The sequence below is a fragment of the Neoarius graeffei genome, chromosome 2 (genome assembly GCF_027579695.1).
Source record: "Neoarius graeffei isolate fNeoGra1 chromosome 2, fNeoGra1.pri, whole genome shotgun sequence".
In the NCBI taxonomy this organism is placed as follows: Eukaryota; Metazoa; Chordata; class Actinopteri; order Siluriformes; family Ariidae; genus Neoarius; species Neoarius graeffei.
The window spans coordinates 5,577,374-5,601,691 of record NC_083570.1 but is presented as its reverse complement, the minus strand read 5'-3'; the positions used below and the strand labels follow the sequence as shown (position 1 = coordinate 5,601,691).

General features: G+C 39.8%; 2 protein-coding genes across 2 annotated transcripts in view; one reads left to right on the top strand and one right to left on the bottom strand.

The window, feature by feature from the left end:
* Positions 1-24,318, top strand: part of LOC132879309 (tripartite motif-containing protein 16-like) — a 279,045-nt gene that overhangs the window by 39,233 nt on the left and 215,494 nt on the right. The window lies entirely within an intron of this gene.
* LOC132878949 (tripartite motif-containing protein 16-like) lies at positions 2,031-21,838 on the bottom strand. Its single transcript, XM_060913695.1, has 6 exons — positions 21,178-21,838; positions 3,603-3,698; positions 3,243-3,476; positions 2,939-3,110; positions 2,681-2,740; positions 2,031-2,587 (listed from the first exon to the last, which is right to left on the bottom strand). Exons 1-6 carry the CDS (start codon positions 21,766-21,768, stop codon positions 2,055-2,057), a joined length of 1,686 nt encoding a protein of 561 aa, XP_060769678.1. The 5' UTR covers positions 21,769-21,838; the 3' UTR covers positions 2,031-2,054.

Below are 24,318 nucleotides of genomic sequence, written 5' to 3'. Positions count from 1 at the left end.
AAATTAAATGAATAAAAAATTCTACAATTCTAAATTGTGCAAACTTAAGCACCCTGTTAGGACATCAATGGGCTGTATTTTCAAACAAAAGTGCTATTATGGGTACTTTGTTATTGAAGTAACATTACAATGGGACTCATCTGGTCTTCCTAATGGCAAATTCCTTGATAATATCATCAAATGATATTTTTTCTTGAGATCTCTTGGTTGATGCTCATCAGAGCAAGCCCATTCAGACGTTCTTGACTCATTGTTGACCTTAAGTATGTCTTCAGCAGTTTTAATTTTGAAAAGCTTCTTTCAGCAGAAGCTACTGTCACAGGTAGTGTAACAGCAGAGGTAAGGAGCGCGTATTTCTACATCCCCAGCCGCATCAAAGGTGTTGTAAAAAAGGTTTTCAACCTTTCATGAGCCAGGGCGCACGTTTTTCAATGAAAAAATCTCAAGGCACATCACCAATAGAAAATGTTGACTGAAACTAAAACGCTGTTGCCAATATTTACAATATACAGTCATTCTATAATTTTCCACAGTACACTAGTGTTCCGTGGTACTAGAGTTCGGCAGCACAGTGGTTGAAAACACTGTACACCACTGATGCACTTGGTAACGTCTCCATTCAATAATTTCATCCCTCCTTTTTGGTGGGGTTTTGGTCGCCCTTGGCACCCCTGGGCACACTTTGCGCTCTAGGCAATTGCCTAGGTCGCCTATAGCAATCGCCGGCGCTGCTTCAGCCCAGACTGCTCAACAACACTGACAGACTGCTCCAAGTGCAGCCTGGCCATATTCAAAACAAGCAACAGATCTATGTCAGTTATCTACGTTATGCAAAAACACTCTTTAGCCAACAACACTTAGGCTATTACATGGCCAAAACAGAGAATAGCCACGGATGCGCACTTGCGCGCCCGAAGACACACTATAGACAGGGCGAACCACTGTTGAGCGCTTATTGTTTCATGATTAACAACCACCACCCCACTTTTTTTGACAAATTGCACCCTGCCTACATGCTTTGCTGTACCATTAAATTAGGCTAAGACATTATAATGCTGACTCGTTTTCAGAATAGTGGAAGTCATAATTTTTCTTCCCCCGTTTCTGCGCCCCTGGATGGACGCAGCGCCCTTAGCATTTGCTTATATTGTCTATGCCACGGGCCGGCTCTGGTTGTAGGTTTACAGTGATTTTCACAAACACATATTTAAGACACTGTAGTTATTTCCCACAGATTAAATAATCTAAAAATATCCATCCAAAGTGGAGAAACCCCCCCCCCCCCCCCCCCCCGTTGCATATCAAAACAGCGGCTTGCTGACATCCTGACCTCAGTATTAAAAGCTTCTGTCTGAAAATGAGTTCAGCACAGAAACTCCATCACTGGGGGAAACTTTATTCTCCTGTGCTCTTATCTTTTATTCTGCAAAGCTTTGATTGTAATATTTGAATAAAAATCCCAAACTCACAGATAAACCTGGATTTATAAGGTTCTATCTGCGGGCCAATCATCATCCAGGCTGAATATGGGATGAACACGACATCGGCAGCCTGAACCGATCATGTACTGGATGTTCTAATGGAGTTTAAATATTGTTCAATGTTTTACAATCAAATCTCAGGGTTTAGAAACAACTTCAGATTTGAAAAAGTGAATGTGGATTTTACATCTTAGAACACAAGCAGAAAAATCAAATTCATTCCAAAAGTGATGTTTTATTTTTATATAGTGTGACCTGAAGAGGTTTAAAATGTTGTTCTGTTCTGGCTTTATTACTGTTTATTAGTTATTTAATGAGACGCTGCTTAATGTGAAACAAACACAACTTTATAATGCGAAGGTCATGAGATCATTTTCCTTTTAAATTTGACAAGTTTCTTGTCTGACAGTTAATTTTTAACCTTTCCTTTTTAATTATTTTTTAATTATTCATATGTTTAATTTAAATATTAAAATGAGTGTTTTTGTGCAGCTGGATTGTGTTCTAGTGAAACAGACAACTGAGGAACAACGTGGCAACGTGCAGGAATTTTACAGAAAACACTCCACACTTTTATTCTGGATCAAACAATCTCACAGTAGAATGCAAGGACACCCCAAACCCAGCGTATAGAGTCTGAGTGAATGTGGTGTGGACTCTGTGGAGGAGCTTCATCGTGTCAGAGATGCTGTAGAAGGACAGAGTTCCTGCATTGTGATCCACATACACTCCTATTCTGGAGGGTAATGGAACTCTGAGATCAGTCTTAATGCTGTTGTGCCAGAAAAAGAGAGAAGAAGAAGAACAACAGTACAGTCTCCAGGACTGATTGTTGCGTCCAAACGCACACTCATTACCGTCTCCTTTCCTGCTGATCTCTTTATATGAGACTGATATGGACACACCACCAGCACCGCTCCGCTCCACCTCCCAGTAACAGCGTCCACACACACTCTCCTTACACAACACCTGCCAGTAGTAATCAAATCTCTCTGGATGATCAGAGTAAACCTGCTGTCCCCCACTGTGTCTCACCGCTCTGTTCTTCTCAGACAGAATGAGGTGACATTGTACCGTGTTGGGATCCAGAGTCAGATAACAGAAATCTAAAATAAAAGAGAAAAACAAACTGAACAGTGTGAACATGTTGGGTTTAATTCACACAATATATTTATGTGAAGTGTGTGTGTTAGATGTACATCTCAGAAACTCTTCTCTGCTCTGTGGTTCTGGTACTGAAATGATCTCAACTGCTGCAACTGTGGAGGAAAAAATGGAAACATGAGTTTGTGTAAAAGATGGAAAGAGTTTAAAGTGATCCAGTCAGTTTATTCATTTTAAATCAGTGTTTTAGTTCAAAGTGTCGGGTGAATAAAGTGTCTGCAGAAAAGAAAGCAGGAGCATCGCTAAGAAATAACACATCACTGTGTTTCTCCAGCAGGAACAGCTCCTCTTACCATGTGGAGGGATTTTGTTGAATTCCTCCTCACAGAATTCCTCGAGTCTCTTTTTCAGATCTGAGAGAGAATTCCTTACTCCATCAAATGAGAGATGTTGATGGACAGTGACGCTGGATGTGTGAAACTCTGGCCTGACCCATGGAGGAGACTGACGTCCAGAAGCTAAAACCTACAGAAAGCAAATGAAATGTAAAACCCACTTGTGATGTCAGACAGGGACATTTATTGTTCCCTTAATGAGAGGTGTTTTAGAGAGTGTGTGAGGAACAGCTGGCTCTGTAGATCAGACAGTGAGTGTTACCTGGAGGAAATGGATGTGATCGTGTGTGTGTGAAAGCTGCTCCAGCTCAGTGACTCTCCTCTGAAGATCAGCAATCTCCTGCTCCAGTTGCTCCAGGAGTCGTTCAGCTCGACTCAGTTCAGCCTTCTCCTGATCTCTGATCAGCTCCGTCACCTCCCAGCGCTTTTTCTCCATGGAGCTGATCAGCTCAGTAAAGATCCTCTCACTGTCCTCCACTGCTGTCTGTGCACTGAGCTGTTAGGACACACACACAAGATTTAAAGCTCATCTATCATTCCCTCTCTTACTGGGACTGTAAATGACTCGTTGTCCATGTTGTGTGTGTTTCTAGGAGCAGCTCTGTCTCTGCTCACTGCTCACCTTTATAGTGTTCACAGCCTGTTTCAGCTCCTGCACCTTCTTCTGCTTCTCCTGGATTCTCTGCTGGGATTTCATCTGCTCCACCTTTAACTCACGCTGAGGACAAATAAAATACATTCAGCTTTTTATACAGTACGAGCGAACTGGTTCCATATTAATGTCAGTTCAAAGTACATTCATGTTTTGCTCTGAAGGTTATGTAGTGTGTGTGTGTGTGTGTGTGTGTGAGTGAGAAAGAGAGGTTTTGATCTGTGTGTAGTGTGTACCTAAGGAGGATGAATTGACCTCCTTATATATAAGGTTGAAAAAAATATTGAAATATATAAATATTGACCTGACGACTTGTCCAGGGTGTACCCCGCCTCTCGCCCATAGCCAGCTGGCATAGGCTCCAGCTTGCCTGCGACCCTGTACAGGATAAGCAGTTACAGATAATGGATGTCCTCCCTTATGGGTTAGAATTCCTGATCTCATCCAGAGGCTGTTGCTCATGTTTTATCTACATTTCTCTTTCAAAATTCTGAAAGGGTGTCTAACCCTCAATATGTCTGCCAAATATTAGATCTGTATCTCTTCTAGTTTTCCAGCTACAGGGAATTTAAAATTCACAATATTCAAGTTTATTGGTGAACTTATGATTTTCTTGTTTTTGTGGCCTTGTATCTCGGTAAAGACTATAGACAGAACAGAGAAACTAAAGAAACCCACTCACTAGCACTCAGAAACCTCCCAAAAATTTAATCAACCCTCTAGCTTACACTAGCAGCTTGTATGAAGCATTCAAAAATTCAAAAAAAAAAATCATAATTTTACATATTGTACCAAATTTTCGCCTAGGATTTTGACAACTTTAGAGTGTTCTAAAATAGTCATTAGTGCAACTAGAGCTTTGAAAATACAGTTATTTATTGTTTGGGTACCAAAGATCACATGGATATTCTTCACAGTTACATGTACAAATTCATTGGGCAAATATTTGATCTTAAAAATGCCAATTTTAACTAAATTTTCACACGCGAGTGCTATTTTTGATGCATTTATATGAAAAGTATGAGGTCTGACACCTCTAGTAATAATTTTATTCAATTCAGCATAAAATTCCGTGTTAGTACAAGTTATATGACACTTATAGTGCCTGAGACTGGATAGATATTGAGACCTCAAGTTGGACATTCATTAAAAATTGCACAAGTTTGCGGTGCGAAAACCCCAAGAGGGTTAGGTACTAGGGGGCTGCAATTTTTTTTTTTTTGAAACAGCTCTATGTTAGATCTTTCAGATTATAAAAAATCATGAGGGTTTTTCCCCCCATTTTATCCCTGTGAAAGTTCAAAGTGAACAACTGCTAGAAAAACATTCTTACCATCAAGCCTTTTAAGAACTAGTCATCCATGGGTAGAAAGTCTTTAAAATTTAATATAGGTAGCTTAGCATTCTTTGGGTAATTAGAAAAATCTACACATTAATTTGGATAGTTGTAGCTGGTATATTTGGGTGGCATTGTCTCTTGTTAAACTGCTCAAAATTCTGCTGAATTTCATTTCTTGATTTGGGGGTCAGTTTGTACTGTCGTACTCTTCTTGTGGTAGCTGGTGGTGGTATTTGACACAAAATATGACTATATGGCACCCAGCAGATGTCATCTCTTCTTGGCCAGTTGAAGGATGCTGCAGGGCCTGGTGGGTGCATGAACTTGACTTCAACATCCTGAAATTCTTCAGATGTTTGAACTATGTTGCCAATCCACCATTTTGCATCATAGATACAGGCAACATATTGGCCTGCTTGTATATTGTGCTTTGGTTTGCCTGCAGAACTGATGAAGAAAGTGTCATCATTAGACACTCTGCTGACTTTGATATCTGTATCAGAGACAGGAACAGAGCAGTGGTTGTCTCTGGTCCCTGGAATAAGCTGAGCATCTTCAAAGCGTTGTTCTAACTGAAGCTTTACCTGTGCTGCTACTTCATTAGACGCAAAGAAGAATTTCATGTTGACATTATCTGCAGCCCATGTAAACGTGATAATTTTGACCTTGCACCAGGAAAAAAATGAGACAAAAAAACCCTCATGAATTTTTTTATATTCTGAAAGATATAAGATAGATCTGCTTCAAAAAATTTTTGCAGCCCCCTAGTACCTAACCCTCTTGGGGTTCTCGTGCCGCGAATTTGTGCAGTTTTTAATGAACGTCCAACTTGAGGTCTCAATATTTATCCAGTTTCAGGCACTACAAGTGTCATATGACTTGTATTAACACAGAATTTTATGCTGAATTGAATAAAATTATTATTGGAGGTGTCAGACCTCATACTTTTCATATAAATGCATCAAAAATAGCACTCACGAGTGAAAATTTAGTTAAAATTGGCATTTTTAAGATCAAATACTTGCCCAATGAATTTGTACATGTAACTGTGAAGAATATTCACATGATCTTTGGTACCCAAACAATAATTAACTGCATTTTCAAAGCTCTAGTTGCACTAATGACTATTTTAGAGCACTCTGAAGTTGTCAAAATCCTAGGCGAAAATTTGGTAGTTTGTAAAATTATGATTTTTAAAAAAATTTTTGAATGCCTCATACAGGCTGCTAGTGTAAGCTAGAGGGTTGATTTAATTTTTGGGAGGTCTCTGGGTGCTAGTGAGTGGGTTTCTTTAGTTTCTCTGTTCTGTCTATAGTATTCACTGAGATACAAGGCCACAAAAACAAGAAAATCACAAGTTCGCCCCAATATAAAATATCTTTTAATTAAAATTTCATGTAGAACAAAAATGGTATATGATAATTACTTGATATTTCACACATATACACAGTCTGATAGTGTTTCAAAATACTTAAAGAAAAGTAACTGTGAAATATAATCAGCAACAAAATTTTAGAAGGCTGGAAGGGATCAGGAATTCTTTCCCTTATACAGTAAGTGCGCAGAGAGAGAGACAGGTTTTGATCTTTTTGCTTTATAACCTCCTTAAGTACACACTACACACAAATCAAAACCTCTCTCTCTCTCTCTCTGTGCACTTATAAGGGAGAACATGGCCCACTCTGCACTGTGGAGAACAGCTGAAATAATCCTGACTGCATGATCGGGGGGTAACAGTGAAATGAGCGAGCACGGGGAACACATTTACCTCATTATTTAGCTTATTATTTGCTCATTCTTTCATGTGAACATTTGCTCATTTCATTAAAAACACACTTGGAAAAAAAATGCCAAATAGTTTCATTAATTAATTACCACATTATATATGTAATGCTTCCAGATAATCCAGCCACTGGGGGTGCATAAGCGTACTCTTGGTACCGGTCCCAAGCCCAGATAAATTGGAGAGGGTTGCATCAGGAAGGGCATCTGGCATAAAACTGTGCCAAATCTAACATGCGGAGGGAAAAGAGAAATACCATACCGGATCGGTTGGGGCCCGGGTTAACAACGGCCGCCACCAACACTGTTGGTCAACAGGGTGCCGGTGGAAAGTATGCTACTGTTGCGTCAAAAGTGATGGATAGCTTGACGGACGAAGTGAGGCAAGAGTCACCATGGAACATGATGTTTGCGGATGATATTGTGATGTGGTGAAAGTAGAAAGGAGGTTGAGTTGGGTTTGGAGCGAGGGAGGTATGTATTGGAATGAAGAGGAATGAAGTTGAGCAGTAGCAAAGCAGAATACATGTGCATCAATGAGAATGGGGATGAGAGTATAGTGAAGATGAAAGGTGTAGACATAAAGAAAGTTGGTGAATTCAAGTACAACCCCAATTCCAAAAAAGTTGGGACAAAGTACAAATTGTAAATAAAAACGGAATGCAATAATTTACAAATCTCAAAAACTGATATTATATTCACAATAGAACATACCGTAGACAACATATCAAATGTCAAAAGTGAGACATTTTGAAATTTCATGCCAAATATTTGCTCATTTGAAATTTCATGACAGCAACACATCTCAAAAAAGTTGGGACAGGGGCAATAAGAGGCTGGAAAAGTTGAAGGTACAAAAAAGGAACAGCTGGAGGACCAAATTACAACTCATTAGGTCAATTGGCAATAGGTCATTAACATGACTGTATAATAAGAGCATCTTGGAGTGGCAGAGGCTCTCAGAAGTAAAGATGGGAAGAGGATCACCAATCCCCCTAATTCTGCGCTGACAAATAGTGGAGCAATATCAGAAAGGAGTTTGACAGTGTAAAATTGCAAAGAGTTTGAACATATCATCATCTACAGTGCATAATATAATCAAAAGATTCGGAGAATCTGGAAGAATCTCTATGTGTAAGGGTCAAGGCCGGAAAACCATACTGGGTGCCCGTGATCTTCGGGCCCTTAAACGGCACTGCATCACATACAGGCATGCTTCTATATTGGAAATCACAAAATGGGCTCAGGAATATTTCCAGAGAACATTATCTTTGAACACAATTCACCGTGCCATCCACCGTTGCCAGCTAAAACTCTATAGTTCAAAGAAGAAGCCGTATCTAAACATGATCCAGAAGCACAGATGTCTTCTCTGGGCCAAGGCTCATTTAAAATGGACTGTGGCAAAGTGGAAAACTGTTCTGTGGTCAGACGAATCAAAATTTGAAGTTCTTTATGGAAATCAGGGATGCCGTGTCATTCGGACTAAAGAGGAGAAGGACAACCCAAGTTGTTATCAGCGCTCAGTTCAGAAGCCTGCATCTCTGATGGTATGGGGTTGCATTAGTGCGTGTGGCATGGGCAGCTTACACATCTGGAAAGACACCATCAATGCTGAAAGGTATATCCAGGTTCTGGAGCAACATATGCGCCCATCCAGACAACGTCTTTTTCAGGGAAGACCTTGCATTTTCTAACATGACAATGCCGAACCACATACTGCATCAATTACAGCATCATGGCTGCATAGAAGAAGGGTCCAGGTACTGAACTGGCCAGCCTGCAGTCCAGATCTTTCACCCATAGAAAACATTTGGCGCATCATAAAACGGAAGATACGACAAAAAAGACCTAAGACAGTTGAGCAACTAGAATCCTACATTAGACAAGAATGGGTTAACATTCCTATCCCTAAACTTGAGCAACTTGTCTCCTCAGTCCCCAGACGTTTACAGACTGTTGTAAAGAGAAAAGGGGATGTCTCACAGTGGGAAACATGGCCTTGTCCCAACTTTTTTGAGATGTGTTGTTGTCATGAGATTTAAAATCACCTAATTTTTCTCTTTAAATGACACATTTTCTCAGTTTAAACATTTGATATGTCATCTATGTTCTATTCTGAATAAAATATGGAATCTTGAAACGTCCACATCATTGCATTCCGTTTTTATTTACAATTTGTACTTTGTCCCAACTTTTTTGGAATCAGGGTTGTACCTGGGGTCAACTGTGCAGGAAAATGGGGGCTGCGATAGTCAGTGTTGGGGGTAACGCATTACAAAGTAACGCATTACTGTAATTTCGTTACTGTTGTCAGGAACTTAATAACGTAATGCATTACAGTTCAAATTTCAGTAACGTCATTACATTTGCTAGACTGTAGTAATGTTCATTACAGCATTACCCATGATTTTGTGCAGTGAAATGTAGGTTAACAAATTAATTTATGTAAACCAGTGAGCTACATGAATTCACGTTAAAACCGCGCTGTTTTAGTTAATGGCGCATGCGTGCCTAAACTAGTTGCTGTCGAAATCGATTACAGTGAAATGGAAGAGAGCAAAGTCATGGACATGGGTGAGAACACCGGAGCATTCATCAACTGGAAATATTCGCATTATTTTCAGTTAGTTGCATGTAAAGGCAAAAACATTTCGGTAAAGTGCAAGCTATGTCCTGGAGATAAACAGCTTTCCACTGCAGTGCTTTCAATGAGCAACTTGTCGAAGCACTTGGCTAGACAGCACAGTCATACAAAGCTCGTGGCGAAAGATCCCCATGGCCTCAGCTGCAGTGATGAGGAGACTGCCCCAGCACCAAAACAGGCAAAACTTACAGGAGGAGGAGTACGGCAGGTAACACCGCAGGCAGAAATAAATAAGCTAGTAGCAGCCTATGTCGTGGAGGACATGGTTCCCTTGTCTACAGTATAATCGCCCCGTTTCAGGAAAATATTAAACAAAATACCAACAACGCAAGCACCCATATCAGACAGAAAAACATTGTCGAGTTACTTGAGCAGATGTTATGCTGTAATGGAATCGGATCTTAAAAAGACATTTGAGACCATGGAATATATTTCCACAATGGCAGATGTGGACTGCTACCTGTAACAATAAAAGTTATCTCAGAATGACTGCTCACTGGATTGATGAGAACTTTAAGCATGAGAAGGCTGCCATTGCTTGCAAAAGGGTCAGAGGGTGACATACGGTATCTATGACATAATAGCCAGCGAAATCGAGCAAGTGCATTCAAGTTATGGACTAACTCAAAAAGTTGTAAAGTGTGTCAGAGATAACGGGAGTAATTTTCTTAAGGCCTTTTGAATGTTTGAGATGCAACCTGAAGGGTCCTTAAGTGATGAGGAAATCACTGATGAAGAAGGGGTGACTTTCACAGACATTGATCAAGTGCTTTCCACAAATTCTGATGGGCAGTTTTCTCTGCCCCCTCATCTGCGCTGTGCATCCCATACATTGAATTTGATATCTACTACTACACTGTAAACCCGGATAAGTTGAGTACACTTAAACGACTTTAGTAAAGCGATTGCCTTAAGTGGTTTAAGTTATGAAGAGTAGAGAAAATGAATTTGTCAAGTACAATCAACTTGAACGACTTAATTAATGAACTAAACAAAAACTGTGCAGTCTACTTAAGACTAGAATGCTCAGAACTTAATATGATAAGTCTAATTCACTTAACTGCTTTAATATTTAAAATCTTAATATCCTCTTCACTGTAAGCCCGGATAAGTTGAGTTTACTTAAATTTGAGGAAATCAGTTGCCTTAAAAAAAAATTAAGTAATGTATAATCAAAACTTGAGTGAATTAAACTTAAATGCTTGATGGGAATGGAATTGCTATTTTAAGTACAACACACTAAATACCAAGTTGATTTAACTTAAAATCTTTTGCTAAACCAATTGCTTTGTATAATCATTAAATGTAACATATTAAGTTCATTACACTAAATGCCAAGTTGGTTTAATGCAATATAAATAGCAATATTAACTTTAATGAACAAAAAAAGAAAACAAATGTACATTCTTTTTCTCTTTTATTGTAGATAGCACATTTACAAAAAAAAAAGGAGCAGAAAAAAAAACCAATCAAATCCTGGATTCACAAGACTGTCAGCATGGTGTTCATCTTTCTTAATGGCAGGACTGAGAAAATATGCATATACTGTATAAGATTTTCACTGACAGAAATATTTACTTTCAGAGAGAGAGAGGGAGAGAGAGACAGGAGGGCAGAGAGAGAGAGGATGGAAAAGGTAAGCAATAGTGATGAACTGACATACCAAAAACCTACTTAACCAAATAACATGTCCAAATAAATCCAAACAGTGATACACCAACGGACCGTCGCCTTCCTTTCTCTCTCCTTCTGCCTTGTGCTGCGCAGCGGGAAGAGCGCGTTTTCTGTGCTGTCGGTCGGGTGTTCAATGCAGCTAACAGCAAGTGAGCACTTAGCTAATAGAGGAAGAACGTCAATTCTAACGTTAGCTACTTAATCGTACAATAAATAATGATTAAACCTATGATATGGTTGTGCTGTATACTTACATTATCCGAAAAGTTTTCAAAAGTGTCCCATTCCAAATCCAGAGAGCTCTCCACAGTGACAAAAGCAACTTAGCCAACAGATGAAAATGACGTGAAATTGGTAAAATACCACCTGTAACTGTAAAACACGCGATTTCCACTGCTCTTAAAGTTAAAACAAACATTCCCACCGACAGTCAGGATCCAAAATACTAAGTTCAGAGAAGAAACGTTGGCTGAAGCTCACTCTGAATTTTACCAAACCTCACGTAACTGCTGCTGATCTGTGAAAGTTAAAATGGCGGCTTCACAACTCTGCGCAGATTAAAAAAGAGGTGTGGTCATGACTAAAACTTAGAATTTTAAGGCCATTCAACTTAAACTTATTAACACTTTTGACTATGTGTACAAATTAGTAGAATATACTTAATATTTTTTAGTAATGCGATCAAACTTAAATTTTTACGTACATTGTAATTAAAACATTTAATTAAATACAAAGTCCGGGCTTACAGTGTAATTTAGAGAAATGGGTCACTACTAACAGTGAATGCAGAGCAGTTTACAGAAGTGCTCTTGGGAAGTGTTCAACTCTCTGGAGCAAGACTAGCCGCTCCACTGTGGCATCAGATGAGGTTGAGGATGTGACCGCAAGAAAGCTCATTGTCTCTTCTACAACAAGATGGAACTCCCTTTACAATGCTTTGTCTTGCATCACAGACATTCCAATCGCAGAGCTGAACACCCTTTGTTCTAGACTGGAAATCAGAGCCATCACTGAGCGAGAGTATCAGTTCCTGAAGGAGTACTGCACAGTGCTCAAGCCACTTGCTGTGGCATTGGACATATTACAAGGAGAAGATAACTGCTATCACGGCCGGCCCAAGGCATAAGTGAATTAAGCGCCCGCTTAGGGCCCCACACACCACCAGGGGGCCCCCAAGAGCAGTTGGAATGCCCACCTGTGAAAATATTTTTAATTAAAAAAACGTAATATCAATGACATGATATAGCAGAAACAAAAGACACAAAAATAAGACAAAATAATGTTTTTTGTATCATTTTCATAGTTGGTACATTAGGTTAACTAATCCTTGCTGCTGGTTGCTGCCACTGCGCTCCTGCACAACCAGACGCACGTGACGTGACAGGAGTTATTCACTTCGGAAGATAGGTGGACTAGATGGCTAAGCCATGTCTCAAAAAAGAAATTATCCATCTGGGGCAGAGAAGAGGAAGAGACAAGAGGAAGAAAAAAGCAGCAAGAAAAAGGTAAATTTGAATGTCCAATGTTACTATTTTTGTGTCATTAGGGTTGTCTATGTTCTGGCTAGGTTGGCTGGATTAGCTAACAGAATGTCTGTCATAGTAGCTAACGTTATGCTACCCAACACAACAAAATGTAGCCTTGGATATCATCTTTAGTTCTAAGCTGAGAGCCGTCGCTTTACTTACAAACTCCAAAGACTCAGTGGGCTTGCACTTAAGTATCAATAGCAAAGTTGGTCGGGAGATCTCCTATAATGACATCACTGATGACTTTGCCTCCCGAAAAGCCAGGAAACATAGATTTTGAAGGGAAATGATCAAGCACTGATGATGACAGGAAAAAGGACAAGTGTTGTCTTTCCGAACAATGAGTTATTTTAGGCGAGTTTTCATATTTTCTCCTATAAATAGTTTTAAGTGCAACATAATAGGTTGTGTTATTGTTGATGTTATTATGCTGCAAATTTATCTGTTCATTTTGTGAATTTATTTAAGATTTATTTTAAGATGTAAGGTTTATTCCAGATTTTAAAATTTATGTTTATTTTTTTGATTATACTTTTTATTTGCACTGTCAGAAGAATATGCACAAGCAAGATGTCTTAATAGGGCACCCAAGAGTAAACAAAAACGGCAGATCAAATAATAATATAAAAAAGCACAAATCACAAATGCATAGCAGGGACATCATATCAGTAGGCCTCAACTGGTTAGAATGTCCTTAATTCTTGAGTAAAGTTCTTTCCATGCATTTACTGTAGATAAACTGGCATTGTTGAGTTGGGCTGTGGTCTCCTCTAATGATGCAATGTCCAGTAAGGATCTGATCCTGTAGCATTTAGCACTGATATCAGGTTTAAAGCACAGCTGGAGAATTGTCTTTTTGGCAGCTGTGAAGCCAGCAAACGCCAGACGTTTGTCACGCAGAGAGATCTCAAGTGAGGAATCATCATTCAGTAAACAGAAGCAGGGGTCTAACAAGAGTAGTGTCAAGAAACTTGGATAACATCTCAATAACATATTTCCAAAATATACTTATAGTGGGACATTCCAAAAACATATGAAGAAATGTACCTGTGGCATTCTGGCAAAGCATGCATTGTGGACTTTGAGAGATATTCATCTTGAAACGTATATATGGGGTTGTGTATGCTTTGTGGATAATCTTATAATGAATTAATTGGTGAGCCAAGCATTTAGACGTTAGAGGTAGATTATCCCATATCTCCTCCCATTCAGGTTTAACACCCACTGCCCTGAGCTCCCTTTCCCATATTGACATAACAGAAAGAGGTTTCATGGAGTTCCTTATCAGAAGGTTATACAGTTTTGTTACCAGGCCTTGTGAAGAGCTACTGAGACAGATATGAATAGACAATGGATGTGAACGTATTGGGTGCCAGGGCACTCCATACACCTTCATCGCAGATCTGAGTTGGAGATAAAGGAAATAAGATGAGCCTGGGAGATCATAATGGTGTTGGAGGTCTTGGAATGTGCGCAGGGTGCCATTATTGTAAATGTCATCAACTATGTGGATGCCTTTGGATGACCATATAGGGGATGTAAAAGGTTGTTTGCCTGATGTTAAACAAGGGTTGTTCCATAAAGGAGAGGACAAAGTCAGTTTAAATGGCCCACCCAGTGTCTTTTCAGCATCACGCCAGGCTTTCAGAGTAGAGGAGATAATAATACCATATCTTAATGTACTTTTCCGTCCTGTCTGTATGAAAGGTATATCTGTGAGATGGTTGGGACAGGTCAACCTAGCTTCTATTGGTCGCCATGGAATCTTTGATTCTGGATCCATCCAAACATGTATAGATCGGATCTGAAAGGCCAGAAAGTAAAGTTTTAAATCAGGGACAGCTAGTCCACCCTCTTCTTTAGGCCGTTGTAATGTTGAGAGACGAATCCTGGCCCGTTTGCCCGCCCAAATAAACGTAGAAAATTGTGAGTGCGTATTTTTAAAAAAAGTTGGAGGTGGTTGCATAGGCAACATAAAAAATAGGAAATTAAAACGTGGTAAAATGTTCATTTTGAGGATAGTGACTCTTGCTTGCATTGAGATTTTTAAAGAGCTCCGTCATAGGAGATCTGCAGTTATTTTTTGTGTGAGTTCAGAGTAGTTCTCTCGCAGGATGGTTGACAAGGAACCACTTATTTTAACGCCTAGGTACACAAAGGAAGTCACATTTGAAATAAATGAAGGTAAAGAAAGCTTGTCTTTTGAAGGACCAATTGGCATTAATGCAGATTTTGCCCAGTTTATCTTATAGCCAGACAAATCATGAAATTTATCAAATAATTGTAATACATGAGGGACTGTTTTATTCACATCTGAGAGATAAAGAAGGATGTCATCAGCAAATAATGAGATGTGGTGAGATGTGCCTAACAATGAGATTGGGGAGATGGACTGACTTTGCCTGACAGCCTGTGTGAGGGGTTCTAAAGAGAGCGCAAACAGTAAGGGAGAGAGTGGGCACCCCTGCCTCGTACCTCGCTGAAGCTCAAAAGGCTGGGATTTGCAAAAACCTGTCAACACAGAGGCAGTCGGCGAGCAATAGAGAGCTTTAACCATCCCAATGAATGATGCTCCAAAGCCATAGTGCTCCAAAAGTAGCCATAAGTAGTCCCAGCCGAGTCGATCAAATGCCTTGAACGCATCTAGTGAAAACACCGCAGTGGGCTCCTGGGAAGAATCAGCTAGATCAATTACATGCAGTAACCTTCTTAAGTTATCTGATGCCATTCTCCCTTTAATAAAGCCCGTTTGGTCATGATGAACAAGTTTGTTTACTAAGGGTTCGATTCTCGTGACCAATACCTTTGCAAAAATTTTAACATCAGCGCAAATTAGTGAGATGGGCCTGAAGCTGGAGCAATCCAGGGGATCTTTGTTGTTTTTTAATAATAATATGATAATAGCTGATTTCTGGTCTCTGTGAAAAGATCCTTTTTCAATAGCAAAGTTAATGGAGTCAAGTATTAATGGACCAACAATATCCCAGACAGCTAGATATAACTCAGGCGGAATGCCATCCATGCCTGGTGACTTACCCCTCTGAAGTGATCTTGCTGCTTCATGCAGCTCATGTAAAGTAATCGATTTGTCCAAGCATGCTCTATCTGAGTCATTTAATACAGGTAGATGAAGACCATTCAAAAAAGTCTTGCACAAGGTTTTATCTAGTGTAGACTCTGATGAGTACAGTTTGGCATAGAAAGACTTGAATGTGTTGCTGATTGCTATGGGATCTGTAGTTATATTGCCATCTGCTGTTCGGATTATGTCAATGCAGGATTTGGATTCGATTTCTTTTAGTCTCAGTGCAAGAAAGTGGCTAGGCCTGTCCCCCTGATAATAATATTTTTGTCTGGTCCTATGTACAATAAAAGATGCTTTGGATGAGGAATGTCTATTATTTTCACCACGTAAAGCAGACAGAGAAATATCTACATTCTCACTAAAAGATTCAGATTGCTGTGTTTCTAGTGTTTTAATTTCTGATTCTAATTGTGACATCCTTTCAGCATTCTGTGATTTTAATCTAGAAGAGTATGCAATGCAAAAACCTCTTAAGAAACATTTCGTGGTTTCCCACAGTACTTGTGCATTGCAGCACTCAGTCTGATTTATACTGACAAATTCTTGTAATTGTGTTTGAAGGTTCTCAATAAATTCACTATTGAATAATAAAGAGTGGTTAAAACGCCAACGGCGGAATTTGGGAGGTCACGTTGATGGCTTGATATGACATTGGAGTGGGGAATGATCAGATATTAATCTTGGTAATATGTCTGCTTCACATATCTGATCTAACAAACTAGAGCTAACTAGTATGTAGTCAATACGAGACAGTGATTTATGGCGAGCCGAATAAAAACTATAGGCTTTGGTGGTGGTGTTTTTTATTCGCCAGACATCTGTCAAATTTAACTCTGTGATAAATTGATTTAGGGCGACAGTGGAGGGAGGGAAACAGTCAGAAGCTGGTGATCTATCTAGTAAAGGGTTAACCGTAGCGTTAAAATCCCCCCCTATAAACAAACTACAATCACCAAAAGAGAGCAGCGTGTTTGATATACCATTGAGAAAATTAGCATCAAAGTAATTTGGGGAGTAAATTGAGGCTAAAAGAATTTTCTTACTACTGACGCTGACGATAGCATAGGCAAAGCGTCCAATTGTGTCCTTCCCAGTTAGATGTACTGTTAGCTGGACAGATCTTTTAACCAGTATTACAACGCCCTTGGATCTATATTTTGCGCAGGAAGATACTATTATTTTAAATCGCCTATTTTGAAAGCGATGAACGTCCTCTTGTTTTAAATGAGATTCTTGAATTAGAGCAATATCGACGTTATTATGGTGCATAAACTGAAGACACCGCGTTCGCTTAATGGGGCTGTTTAGGCCGCGCACGTTCCAACTAAAGACATTCAGATCAACCATAGCGAAGACCCATGTAAAAAGATCGGATTATGCAATGCCACAAAACCAGGTACTTCCATGCCAGAAAAACCCAAAATGATTTAACAACCCATGATGTCCTGCACACAAAACTAAAAAAACAATACATACGATCTGCCATACAACCAACAAAGAAACTATATACACAAAATGAAAAAAACACAAGGGAATACAGATCCCTTTGGTTTGGTGATAGGGGATAGCAAGAGACGTGACTCTCACATAGCGATGCGCTGTCCACCTGTGCTTCGTATTTAAGATAACAAACAGCAAACGTATTAAAATAGAGTGGTTGCCTAAAATGAGAACTGGTGGATGAAAAGTCCATAACTTAAAATGTTAAAGAGGTAGGCTAGGAACACAACCATATAGGCCTACGCTGTTTAATTTTCTCAAACGTTGTCTGCGTTGATAAGCATTGCTGCGGCTTTGGCATACCTGAATGTCCGTTTACGTCAAGGCAGGAGGGAAAGAGTACGTTTAGGAGGAAAGATCTGGTGAGGTTGGTCGCGAGGATGAAACATCCATAGTGTCTACCAGTGTAGGGCCGTCATCCTGGTCAGGTAAGTCATGCAAGGTGTTGCTGGTGGCGTCTGATGGTCCAATCGATTGAAGGAACCGTTCAGCCTCCTCTGGGGAGTGGAATTCCAGCTCTCGGCGGCAGTGGGTCACTTTGAGTATGGCTGGAAAGCGTAGGAAACACTGTATTCCCTTATTAGTTATTTTCTTCTTAATGTCGGAGAATACCTTTCTTTTCTTTGAAGTTTCCAGACTGTAGTCAGGGTAAAAGCTGATCTTGCTTTCACCGTGTTTGATGGATTCAGCTTCTCGCGCACCTTGTAGGATTAGCTGCCTGTCCCGGTAGTCCAGGAGTTTGAAGATCAGTGTGCGAGGCTTATCGCTTTTGCCATTGCGTGAGTACACCCGATGTGCCCTCTCTATCCTAATTGACGACTGACTTAGAGATGGGAGCCACTTTGGAATGTTAGTCTCTAGAAAAGAGATGGCATCTCCTCCTTCTGCGCCCTCTGCCAAACCAATGAGGCGGAGATTCGATCGGCGACTTCGGTCCTCCATGTCAGCTAGCTTGGAGGAAAGTTCGGCTACGGTTGCCTTTAGAGCCTGCACAGTTGCTTTGTCAGAGCGAGCTGAGGCTTGAATGTTGTCACATCTAGACTCCAGTTGTTTTATGGATTGTTCTTGCTGACCAATCTGACGGCCAATGGATGAGATTTTGTCACTGGTCGTCTGGAGTTGAGTTTGCAGTTCAGTTATTTGCGGCGTTAAGATGCTTTCAATAGCTTTTCCAACCAAAGTCTTGACTAGCTCATGTAGTTCTAGCCTCTGCTCACGAAGGGCTAGCTTAGCTGCAGCCAACACAGCCTCGTCGAGTTCTGCCTTCGACATCATCAAGGATTGTTTGAATTTCTTTTTAGTTGGTGAGCGATCTTCCTCCCGCGAATGAAATAATTTCGTCTGCCTCGACATTACAGACAGACTGGTATCATTAATTATTGTTTGCTATCATAAAAATATGAAATTAGGCAAATTGCAAGCGGAGCTCAGGTTTTAGTCATGCGTCGCCATCTGTAGGTCACGTGATCTCCCTTTGTTTGTTATTTAATAACGGTTACAAGTACTAAGTACTGTTTGTAAGAACTGTGTATGTTAGGTTTTGTTTTGCACATTAGTGCAAAATAAACTAGTTAACTTGTTTACATATACAGTGTCTTGTCTACTGATTTGTTGTTTTACTTACAAATATGCCACACATCACTCTGAATATTTTATATTGCAATAGCCACAAGTTGCAGTATAATGTAAACCAACTAAAAACGCAGATTATGGTGGGTGGCTAGACTAACTAGACTAACTCTGTAGCCTAAGAAATAATAAGGCAGCTACCAGTGTAGTTTTGGTGGTGTGGGGGGCCCCCAAATCAAATTCTGCTTAGGGCCCCTTAAAGGCTTGGGCCGGCCCTGACTGCTATTATGGCACTCTCCTGCCAACACTGGAGATACTTATGTCCAAGTTGCTTGCCCTTAAGGATGGCCTGTCCTGCATGACAGCTGGCATGCCTGATGCCATTGTACAGGTAAATACAATGAACAATAAAATGCCTACATAAAATATATGCTGTATCTATGCATATCAATTATTAACCTATATTTATGGGCCTAATGCATTTTTCATATCGGCCACTTGTAAAGCATGCTATTGCATGTATGTCTAATGTTGTGTCTCATATTGCAGGCAATCAAAGACAGGTTTTCAGCCATCTTAGACAGCAAGGATGCCCTCATTGCTGCTGTCACATTGCCCAGATTCAAGGTCTGCTGGCTCAAAGATGAGACAAGGAGGGATGCTGCTAGGAGACTGCTCATTTCAGAGCATCGGGCTCGGATTCCTGAGGAGGAGCAGGTGAGACCAGCAGAGGCCCCTCCTGGCCCCTCCAGTCAGAATGACTTTTTTGCATTTGAGGAGGAAGAGCAGACCTCTTACACTGCAGATACAGAAGTCATGGAATACCTGAAATCACCTAAAACTGACATGGAGGTTCTTAGACAGTTCCCCAGGATCAAAGATATCTCACGGCAATTCAACACTCCAACACCATCAAGCGCACCGGTTGAGAGGCTTTTCAGTCAGGGTGGCATTGTTCTGACCCCAAGGAGGAACAAACTCTCTGACAGGAAATTTGAGAGCATTTTACTAATGAGATACAACCACTGTTTCACCAGAGAGAACGAGAAATGAATTGTGTGGTAAATTTATGTTCTGCATGGCCTGTTCATTGAATATGTTAACATACAGAGTACATTTCCTGTTTCTTCATTTACAGTCAATGCGGTGAAATTAATGTGTTGCTGTTGACTCACCTGATTGCCCTTGTATAGCCTCCATTTAGTTTTATTTTGTGGATTTTATTTTGAAGCAATTATTTGTAAGTACAGGGCACAATTCATGCAGTCATGTTTTCAAATGACTGGCATAGTTTCAAATGCCTTCTTTTATATAACCTTTCACTTTGAGCAGTGGTAAAGACTACATTTGTTGTCATTTTTATTTTTGTATCATTTTACAAACTATCTAATTCTAATGAAGCCAGGTTATGCCTTGAACCATGTTCATCTTTGCACAAGGTAATTGTTTTAAAAATAAAGTTAAATGAAAGGCTAGGCTATCTTGTTTGTGCATGTATTTCTGCATAGGGAGTTTGGATGAGTGGAAAAAACAAAAAGTAAAGTAACTAGTAGTGAAGTTACTTTTTAAAATTAGTAATGAATAAAGTAATCCAAGCCCTGTGATGACCTGGCGACTTGTCCAGGGTGTACCCCGCCTTTCGCCCGTAGTCAGCTGGGATAGGCTCCAGCTTGCCTGCGACCCTGTAGAACAGGATAAAGCGGCTAGAGATAATGAGATGAGATGAGATAAAGTAATCCAATTACAGTTCAAAGCAGGAACTAAAGTAAAGTAACCAGTTACTTTTTTTTAGTAACTTCCCCAACACTGGCGATAGTGAGATGAGAAAGAGAGTGCAGGCAGGATGGAGCAGTTGGAGAAGGATTTCAGGAGTCATTTGTGATAGGAAAGTCCCAGCAAAAGTGAAAGGGAAGATATTTTAAACACTTTATATTTCATTAGATTTTGGTTAAAAACAAGCACCATGTGACCTTATCGACTGGATTTAGCAACTACTAATGCCTTCAGCAACGACAGTACGATTGCCTTTAGCAGCTACTAATGCCTATATCGGAGACGCCAACTGCAAAGACGCTCTTCGTCCTGTTGCTCTTTAGACTCCTTCTTACGAGTCAGTTCAGGAAAACCACACACAGAGACAACGTTCGTTCCTTAAGAGAGTCTCTCAACTCTCTCTTTAGGTCTAAAGGGCAACGTTATCAGGAAACCCACCCCGAACCAGATTACGACCATCACTGAAGATAAATTTAACACTCTGTTCACCAGAACACAGACAATTTTAATCAGCTTTTACAGAATCCTTCTGATTGAGACACACATTGAAATTAAAGTTCAAATCATATCACTGACTAAAGCACCTGTTTCTCGATGGGAAACTATAATTAAGATGATTTAATTCTGGAAAGATTTCTAGTTCTCACCTGTTTCTCAGCTCTTTCTGCTGCGGCTGTGATGGTGTCGTGACCTTTGTGATGATCCATCTTACACAAATCACAGATGCAGGTTTGATCAGTACGACAGTAGATTTTCAGCACTTCATCATGTTCAGAGCAGATCTTCTCTTGGAGTTTTGCTGAGGCTTCAATTAATGTGTGTTTTTTCAAAGCAGGACGTTCGAGATGAGGTTTCAGATGAGTTTCACAATAAGAAGCCAAACACATCAGACAGGACTTGACGGCTTTGTGTTTTCTCCCGGTGCAGAAATCACACTCCACATCTCCAGGTCCAGCGTAACAGTGAGCAGGAGAAGCAGCTTGGACTTCAGTCTTCTTCAGTTTCTCCACCACTTCATCCAGCATGTTGTTTCTGCGTAGAACAGGCCTTGTCGTGAAAGTGTCTCTGCATTGAGGACAGCTGTAGACGCCCTTCTGATCCTCCTGATCCCAGCAGCCATTAATACACGCCTTACAGAAACTGTGACCACAGGAGATAGCCACCGGATCCTTCAGGAGATCCAGACACACTGGGCACCTGAACTGGTCCTGAGCTACTGAAATACTGGCCTCAGCCATTTTCCTGAAATCACACACAGAGAGATAGAGAACAGTTTGTTTTCTCCGAAATGGCGAGTTACTTCCTGGTTCTGTGTGTGAAAGAGTGATAGAGAGAGGAGGAGCACAAACACAGAGAGATCATGAACACTCCTCTCTTAACCATTTCATCTCCCTTCAATGCAGAAATATAACCCATGTAGCTGCACTGATTAGGATTAATTTCATGAAATACTCACAGAATGGATCTTAATTTTCTGGACTTTTCCACCTACTGACACCTCAAGCACAACTTTCAGCCTTGTTGATAAATTACAATTGTTTCACTTGAACAGCTTTTTCCTCGTGACGTCTTTAAACTGATCTTCATCCCTCAAGAATGTTGGAGCCATTTTAAAAGTGAGGAGGACGCAGCTGTCAGGAAGGAAAACCGTATTTTATTGATTTTGCATTGTTTATTGCTAATAGAAGTCACAAAAGTGGATCTTTATTAAAACAGATTAGTTTCCTGGAGCAGCATGCCTCATCCTGTTTTATTCCTGACATCATGTTTTATCAAGAACATTATTCTGGGTTGATGAAGAATTCTTTCTCATGAACAGATTGTTGAGATGGAAATGAAGTTGATAGATGAATATGTTTGAGATCAGAGATCCTGAGTCGCCTCAATCAGTCATTAGATGTGTCTTTGAGAAGTAGGAGAACACTGGAGAACCAGGAGGAAACCCACACTGACACGGGTCATTTTACCTTTGGGTCATTTTAACATTGTTAACAGACTGAAATGAATCTCCTGAAAGGCAGAAGAAAGAAATCTGCTAGTCATAGTAATTTATCAATAATATTCTGAGCTGCTTCAAATCAGGTTCTTCATCTAAACAACTCTAACTGCTTTGTGAACTGTGCAAAAACCTTTTGTTCAATGAAACAAAACAAAAAAATTCTACAGTAACCTCAAAATGAGGCAGAGTACAGAACAGCTTGTAATCCCTCAAAATGGCGCCACGGTGTGGATTGGTATATGGGTGTCTCTTGCTCACTGCAGGAGATATAGACAAGAGAGAAAATCAAGCAGAGAGAGAGAGAGAGAGAGAGAGAGAGGACAGAAAGTTTAAGGGCAGAGAAACATTTCAAACATGAAGAGACACTGAACTCACCTTTATGAAGTGCCACTCAAAATCCATCAGGTTTTTTAATCAAGTGGCGATGTGTGGATTTACTGTCTGCATCTTCTTTTGGACCATCTTACCTGTTTTTTCGACACCTTCTTTTCACGACTGGCCTTTGTTTCCCTCTCGGGGGTTCATCCCAATGAAGCGCCGAAAACAAACAAGCCCAAGATCAGGGAAATCAAGAACTCACAGAATGGACCATGAAATTACATCTGATTGTAAAGGAAGTATCACTTGAATGTCATTTTATTCAAAAGAATCAATACTTTGAACACAAATTACATTTTCGTATTGTGTAGCTTTTTTAAAGTCAGAAAACCTGAATGACTGACACTGAATTAAGAAATAAATTATAAATTAAAGTCGTAAATGAGATTTCTGTATGGGTCCAGCAACAAAGTGAGAAGCAAAGCTGCATCTGGCGATTTCCCTTCACTGATCAATTTTTAATGGCTCCATTCTCTCATCAGTCCACATACAGTTTGCTGTGACGTCAGCAGCAATGTAAGTTCCTGGGTGGAAAAATAACCAAGATTTCATTCTTTTGGGCCTCAGAAATGGAAGCTGTTTCCCAGTATTTTTACTTGGAATGGATGATCTGATAAACACGAAAAAAGTCAGACCTCTGTTTTGAATTTCTGCATTTCTCAATCAAACCTGTGCACAGTGTCATGAACACTGAAGAGCACATGCACCTCACAGCATTCACAGTGAAAAAGTACACCACTGATTCTTGGGATTTTGGATAAAACAGGTTTTAATTTTGAAAATAAAAAGTTACTTAAATTACAAAATCTTAAGGTATATCATTATAGGACAAGGCCTTGGCTGTTCAGCAATGTACCGGTGCAAGCTCCTCATTTTGTATTTTTTTCATAAATTAGGCATTTTTTCAGCTATTACTTTGTTTTTGTCAACACCGTCAGACACAACAAAAAGCAAATTATTTTGTATATATTTGGTCTAATATGTATTTAGAGTTTTTAAATCATTATCTGGCATTCTTAGCACACATATACACTGTTAAAAGTTGAATATTCACTTTTATTCAATTTTTATACAGTTTCACGTGTACTCCTTTCAAGATCTAATATTATACAATACTTACTTTCAGCCTAAGGAGACAAAGTAATGTTTTTTTTTATTTAACAAACTTATTTTTGCATTAAAAGAGACTATTACTTCCATAACTCAACAGCACTGAAGAAACATATTGTAAGCATATTCATTTAAAACAAATACAACTTCCTCTGACGGTGGTGACTTTAGAACTGAAGGTGATGACAGTGGCCTCATTACAACATACAATTCCAAATTTCAATTCCAAAGTCAATGGCTTTTTGCTTAACAACTTTATTTAACTATTTGGCAGGGGCAATTCTAGCATCTGATCTTTGGG